General features: G+C 41.0%; 1 protein-coding gene across 1 annotated transcript; it reads left to right on the top strand.

The window, feature by feature from the left end:
- Positions 1-537: 537 nt before the first annotated feature.
- On the top strand, positions 538-7,268 carry cnot8 (CCR4-NOT transcription complex, subunit 8). The gene is made up of 7 exons (XM_057821422.1): positions 538-621; positions 1,377-1,556; positions 2,012-2,205; positions 2,303-2,464; positions 2,540-2,684; positions 6,578-6,688; positions 6,756-7,268. Exons 2-7 carry the CDS (start codon positions 1,440-1,442, stop codon positions 6,882-6,884), a joined length of 858 nt encoding a protein of 285 aa, XP_057677405.1. The 5' UTR covers positions 538-621; positions 1,377-1,439; the 3' UTR covers positions 6,885-7,268.
- The last annotated feature ends 1 nt before the right edge of the window (position 7,269 follows it).

Raw genomic sequence — 7,269 nt, 5'->3', positions numbered from 1 at the left:
GATGCCGACAGTGGCCATCTCAGTTTCACCAATGAGATGTCAACACAATAACCACATGACTCCCATTATACCAATTAGAGTTAACAATGTTTTTTTCTCCACGAGAGGGCACTCATGCTCTTTAGATGGGTGATTTTTCATATTGTTCTGTTCTGAATTCGATTATTTTTTTGGGTCATTTTCCTCACAATGCTACTCATTACTTGAGTATTCTTTTCAACGAATACTTTTTTACTTTTACTTAAATTTTTGGATGACTACTTTTAAGTAATGTTATTTAGAAGTAACGCTACTCTTACTTGGGTAAAATCTTTGGCTACTCTACTCACCTCTGCTTTAAAAGGACAGTAAAGACATAAAACAGTGCTTGAAATTGCCACTTGATTTGGGAATGAAAAACAACGTACCGTTATAAATTGTATCAAAAATATAAAATACTGTACTGAAAATTTGTCGCAAAGTCACTGTTCACTCTACAGCCAACAGATGGCGGTAGTCAAATAAACCGGAAGCCTTACGCGCCAGCAAGTAGGAAGCAATCCAAAAACGCGGACGGAAACCACGAAGAAGTCCGGTGCGCACTTACAACCTCAGCTACGGGTAGAACGGCGAAATTATCAGGTAAACACAATTACTTCTTATTTCTTTTTAACTACCACTCTCTTTTTTGCGCGTTGTTGTGTTCTAAACTGCTGCATTTTTCGTGGAAGAGACAAAAATAGAAAAAATAATCTCAAAACATCACCTGCGTGCCGTCGTTAGCGAGGGGATACGCTAGTTACAAATTCTTAGCCTTGGTGCTGAACTGCCGACGACGGTGCCGTTAGTCTTCCCGTTATAACATCTCTTAACTTTCACGCTTATGTTATTTCTTTCAGCCGCAGAGTTGGAGCCGTTTGTTTGTTGGTATTTTAACAAATGTGCACAATTTAAAGCGACGTGCTCCCTCGTCTGACAATGGTAAACAACAGTAGCCAACATGCATAAGAATTAAAACAAAGTACTGGATGACGTTTTATATCCTCTCTGAGTTTAATATGAATCGGCTTTAATGAGCCCGATGGTTTCAATGGATGTTGTGCATCTTTATGCAATTATATAGTATTCATATTTGTTGAAATGATGGGACTCATATTTTTGTCCTGTTAATTATGCAATAAGTGTAAAATATTTGCAGCATTATTTCGCACTACTGGCTTTAATCCATAATAGAGTGAAACTTGATTGTTTGGTGTTAATTTAAATAAGGATGTTAATGGTACGCTCCCATTCGTTGTGTGGAAAAATTCCCCAAATCCCTGCGGAATCGAAAAGTATTAGAATTACACTGATGCAATTCAAAAAGTCACAAGAACGTCTTTTTCCTACCTTGACAGATATTAATTGCGCCGCGGACGCGTAGGTGGGCATCGTCCAAGCCGCCGCCAGCCGTCGCCAGCATGCCGGCCGCACTCACGGACGCCAGCCAAATCATCTGCGAGGTTTGGGCCAGCAACGTTGACGATGAGATGAGGAAAATCCGACACATTATCCAGAGCTACAACTACATCGCCATGGTGAGCTGGAAAAAACACTTCAAAACAGACTTTGTCAGTGTATTTGGCTGCGACAACTCCACTTTTTAGACTTGATATAAGCAAGTAACCTTTCTATAACATTACACATTCATTCCTTCATCATCCTTTTTGCTTTTGGTGAAACGGAACTTTTAAAAAAAGGACACAAATAAAAAAACACGAATGTAAAAATATGTAAGAAGGTTTACATTTGGTCAATTTTATGTTATGTTTTGATGAGTTTACATTACATATCGTTTTGGGAGCGAACAAAGGACAAACAATTATGTTGGTTTCACCTGTACGGAATGCGTCCCGTAACTCCATGCCACGGAACAATGTCCAACCCACATGAAATGGAAGTGCTTGCAGTAGATGATAATATTTCAGTTCCATTGAGTTGTGATTTTGTCCCGTATATGAAAGGACCACTTAAAAAATAAATCCATCAACAGGACACGGAGTTCCCAGGAGTGGTGGTGCGTCCAATCGGCGAATTCCGTAGCACGGTGGACTACCAGTACCAGCTGCTGCGCTGCAACGTGGACTTGCTCAAGATCATCCAGCTGGGCCTCACCTTCATGAACCAGGATGGGGATTACCCTCACGGCACCACCACCTGGCAGTTCAACTTCAAATTTAACCTCACGTACGACATTTCATTATTTTTTTGTATCATTTATTGCCTTTGAGTGCAATGGAATAATGGAAATGACTAATTGTTGAGTTTCTGTCCGTCCCGCCAGAGAAGACATGTATTCTCAGGACTCGATCGACCTTCTGCAGAACTCAGGACTTCAGTTCAAGAAGCACGAGGAGGAAGGCATCGACACGCTCTACTTCGCCGAGCTGCTGATGACGTCGGGCCTGGTTCTGTGCGACAACGTCAAGTGGCTCTCGTTCCACAGGTGCGTGTCCGCAGCTCTCGCTTTTTTTTTCTTAGCGACGTTGTGTTTGTCGTAACGATGTCTTCCTCTATCCAGCGGGTACGACTTTGGTTACTTGGTGAAACTCCTGACGGATGCTAGGCTGCCTGAAGAAGAACATGACTTCTTCCAGATCCTAAACCTCTTCTTTCCTGCCATCTACGATGTTAAGTACCTAATGAAGAGCTGCAAGAACCTCAAGGTACGCAACACACGTGCATTTTTTTTAATTAAAGGCCGGCAGAGAGCTTTTTGACTGAATTTCAAAACCCACAAAATACAGGTAGTCCCCGGGTTACGAACGAGTTCCATCTTATGCTGGCGACATAACCCGAATTTCAGCGTAAATTGGAATTAACCCTTTAAGTACCCCTAAATACCCTCTAAATCTCAAAATAACTACCCCAAAACATGTATTATATGTCATTTTATTGTCCTCGCCAAGATGTTGGAGCTAAGTCCGAGTTGGACAGTTACAGCTAAGCTCTAATCATTTCCTTTTCTCTCTCTCACTTGGCTGCGCGACTTCTTCGTGGGAGCATATGCGCTCTTCCTCGTGTGTGTGTGTCGTGCGTTTTTCTACGTGTGTACATGCGCTTACTCGCGTGCGGAAGTACGACCTGCTCCACGCTTCCTGCGCCAAAATAAAACTATGCATCACAAAACAAAAGTCAACATTATAATCAAATACACTTTTTGTTAAAGGGCAGAATAGTAGAAAGTAAAACATAAGATACTGTGAGGTACAATAAGGTACTGTTTACGCAACTTAAAAAAAGAAAAAACAAAGACTGGAGAAAAATTGGCAGATGAGACTCTGGCGTCATAAAGTCAAAATCATACAAGTCGGGTATGTCGTAACCCAGGGACTACCTGTATTTTTCTTTGAAATTAATATGCAGTCCTTAAGGGACCAGGTCCGACTGTGAATAATGAAAATGTGTGAATATATACTCTTGACGCTAATTGAAAAGGCAATTTAAAAAAAATAGATCGCACCACTTTTTACATTTTCTGGCGAATGAATAATCAGTCGCCCCTCCCTCCCTGTCAAAATGCATTGTACCTCTAGCACCATTAGACATGTGCCAATTACTGGTTTCAGGGTATACCGTGGTATGAAAACGTCATGGTTTCAAAACCGCAAAATTTTCCGTCATACGGTCCCTACGGTATTAGCTATTAATCCCTCGCTTGCAGTTGCAAGGCCCAACCCTCCCCCACAAGGCTAGAGGAGGTGAAACTCCTGAACTTTTTTCCCCATCGAAGAAAACTAAATTGCTGGTATGGCAATACTTCGTGTACAGAATAGTTAGACGGCCGCGGATTAGAGGAGGAGGGCCAACCAACATGTAAACCAGGTTTGCGGAGGGTGGCTGCCGAGGGGGCAATACTTCCAATTAGAGGTAGGAATCTTTGGGCACCTAACGATTCGATTACGATTCAGAGGCGACAGTTCGATTATAAATCAATTATTGATGACACCCTCCGCCCTCCAAGCTATTTGCTGCTTTTCATGTTTCATACATTAGTTACATAAATTGTATAAAAAGCCTCTCAGGCCTAAATAAACGATTATTTCAGTATCAAGTTAACAGTTCAAAACAGTAAATAAAATACTCAAGTCCCCATTCTGTACCAGCAGCTTTAAACTACATTCCATTAATGTAATTTAAACCGTTAAAGTTGTTAAAATTGCTCCCGTTATTCCATAATTTTCCTTCTACTTTCGACATGTGAAAGTTTTAAAACTGTTTTAAAGATAGACTCAAGTAAAGTTTTTAGCGATTTAGTGTATTAGATAAAACGTTAATTAGGTTCGCTAGGAAGGTTCGCTACAACAGCCTTCCAGGGAAGTCTACTGCTTTAAGATGGCGGCTGTTTACTTAGGTCGGCAAGTCTATCATTTTGCATCTAGTTTTCTATGCATCAGCCGTGAGTTGAGCATTGTCATTACCCGGGTAATGACAAGCATGATGTTTACTCTCGGACCGTTCTTCATTGCGCCCCGAAGACCGCGCTGACTGTGTTTTAGTTCCGCTTTACTTGGCGTATTTCAGTAATCGGAATTTGGATGTTTGTGAAACGTTCTCGAATCTTCCACGCCCGAATCGCAAATAATCGAAGAATTGTAAATTTCGCACACGTCTACCTCCAATATGATTTCGCTTTTATACAAAATTAAAGGTTAGTAAACACTATCATGACCGTTTCCCACCAGAGAGTTAACTCAAGCATGTTTAGTGTGTCTAGCAGTGGTAAAACATGTATATTTTTCTCTCTGGCAACTGTCAGTGTTGAGTGTTTTCCCCACAAGACGGGTGCACAGAAGATTTTCTTGTGAGAGCAATCAACATGGGTTCCAATAGTTTTAGTACAGGTGGTGAAAAAGGTGATGCTTACCATTGAAATGAAGTTGAAAATAGCGTCGTGTGCGCATCCGTGCACTGGTTCGACAATATGGCCGTCTACTCTCGACGGTCCTCCGCCGACCTCCGTTTGCCAGTCGTTATAAGTTAAGGTGACAATTATTATTGTGGTAACATCGTCAAAGAAATCAGTTAGCTTAGTCAGGTTTCGAGTCATTTATTCCATCAACTTGCTACACAACACGCCTACAGTCCCCCACTGCTGACCATGTAAAGTGAAAAGTCCTCCCTCATTCTGGCACGTCAACCACGCGGTGCGTTCAGGTACACCACGCAAAAATACAACTGCCACATTAGAACCCGATTTGCTACATTATTAAAGGTGTTATTATTATTAATTTTTTATTCACAATTTGCTTGTTTTGCTCTGCTTAATTGCGATTTGCAATAGTACCAGCAGGATTTATTAAAGATTTAGTGTAGGTTTTCAGGCAGTGGAACGAATTAATGGAATTATAATGTATTCTGATGAGAAAATCATGCTCGACATATGACCATTCCGACATACAAACTAGGCCCTGGAACGAATTAACTTTGTATGTAGAGGTACCACTGTACTTATGTTCCAATTTGGTAATGTTTTCAATGTTTTTCAATAGATTTTTTTTAATGCAGATCTCAATGTAACACATTTTAGACCTGTAATTGCAATACCGTGATATTTTTGCTGAAGGTTATCATACAGGCACATGCCTAAGCACTAGAGGTGGGAATCTTTGGGCACTTATCGATTCGATTATAAATCGATTATTGATGCCCCCCCCCCCCGTTCAAAATTCCTCTGAGGATAAACCAAACTACTATTTTAGTATCAAGTTAAAAAGAGTAAATAAAATACTCAAGTCCCCGTTCTGTATCAGCACCTTAAAACTACATTCAATTAATGTTGTGAATCAACCGTTAAAGTTATTAAAATTGCTCCCGTTATTCCATAATTTCCCTTCTAACTTTCGACAAGTGAAAGTTTTAAAACTTTGATCATTTAAAGATAGATTCAAGATTTTGCCGATTTTAGGGTTTTTTTTAGATAAAGAATAATTAGGTTCGCTACAACAGAGCCTTCTAGAGAAGTCTACTGCTTTAAGATGGCGCCTGTTTACTAACGCGGCCGTCGTCCGTCATTTCACATCTAGTTCTAGATATGTGATAACTACCATAGCCGTATGTTTGTAGCAACTGATGGCCGCAGTCAGGTATTGTTTTTTTTTTTTTTATCTAGCGGCATGAGTTGAACATGATATTTACTCTCGGTCCTTTCTTCATTGTGTCTTGAAGACCGCGCTGTTTTATTTCCACTTTACCTGGTATAATTCAATAATCGGAATTAAGATGTTTTTGAATCGTTCTCGAATCTTCCACGGCCGAATCGTGAATAATCTAAGAATCGGAAATTTCCCACGCCTCTACTAAGCACCATCAACTGCAGCCACAGAGTTAAATGCTGGTATAGAAACATCTAGGTGGCCTTTCCACATTATGCCCAGGACAATAATAACAAATTTATTTGTAGAGCACCTATACAGATGCTCAAAGATGCTGTACAGTTATAACAAAAAAGGCAAATAAGCAGAATGAAATGATTAAAAAAAAAACTAGAATTATAATTTAAAAGCTCTATTTCAAGATAAAATTGGAGTCCTTTTACTAACTTCAGCCACTTTCTCAGGGCGGCCTACAGGAAGTAGCGGACCAACTCGAGCTGAAACGGATCGGTCGGCAGCATCAGGCGGGTTCTGACTCGCTGCTCACCGGCATGGCCTTCTTCAGGATGAAAGAGGTAGCACACATTTCTCCACTCGGTGGTGCTCAGGTTCTCCAATACTAAGCGCTTTTTGTTTCCCCAGCTCTTCTTCGAGGACAACATCGACGACGCCAAGTATTGCGGCCGCTTGTACGGTTTGGGCTCGGGTTCCACGCAACCCCAGAATGGCATCTCCAGCTCAGGCCCGGAGGAGAGCAACAACAAGCACTGACTCCCGGCTGGCCTCGCTTTCCTTGCACTTGTTTTAAAAACCTTTTAAACCCTCTTTTTTGTTTTTGGGTTCGCTTGTCATTAGCGAGCGTGGGACCACAACACCAGCGCCCGTTTTTCTTACCAAGCTGCGCTCACTTGCTTTTAAAGTGAACGCCGGTCGGGCCCTCCACCACCCATTGTAAATTTCTAATGTATCATTTTTGGGGGAAAGAAGAGAAATAAAAATGTTTTAGAATTTTTCTCCAGAGACCGAGAGAACGTTTTAAAAGCATGCGTCCGTTTTTTGTCCGGGCCAAATACTGTCGACGTGAAGATGTTACCATTGTTTTTACGTTCTGACTTGTTTTAAACTGTTGTACATTAAATTGTTTTGTATTTTCAAT

This window comes from Corythoichthys intestinalis, chromosome 18 (genome assembly GCF_030265065.1).
Source record: "Corythoichthys intestinalis isolate RoL2023-P3 chromosome 18, ASM3026506v1, whole genome shotgun sequence".
In the NCBI taxonomy this organism is placed as follows: domain Eukaryota; kingdom Metazoa; phylum Chordata; class Actinopteri; order Syngnathiformes; family Syngnathidae; genus Corythoichthys; species Corythoichthys intestinalis.
The sequence above is the reverse complement of the archived record's forward strand: the minus strand, read 5'-3'. Positions and strand labels throughout refer to the sequence as shown.

Bases quoted from the DNA above. Each gene is read 5' to 3' on its own strand.
- cnot8 (XM_057821422.1), top strand. From the start codon at position 1,440: ATGCCGGCCGCACTCACGGACGCCAGCCAAATCATCTGCGAGGTTTGG. The intron at 2,685-6,577 runs GTACGCAACACA...CCACTTTCTCAG, and splicing joins AGAGCTGCAAGAACCTCAAG to GGCGGCCTACAGGAAGTAGC. The intron at 6,689-6,755 runs GTAGCACACATT...TTGTTTCCCCAG, and splicing joins CCTTCTTCAGGATGAAAGAG to CTCTTCTTCGAGGACAACAT.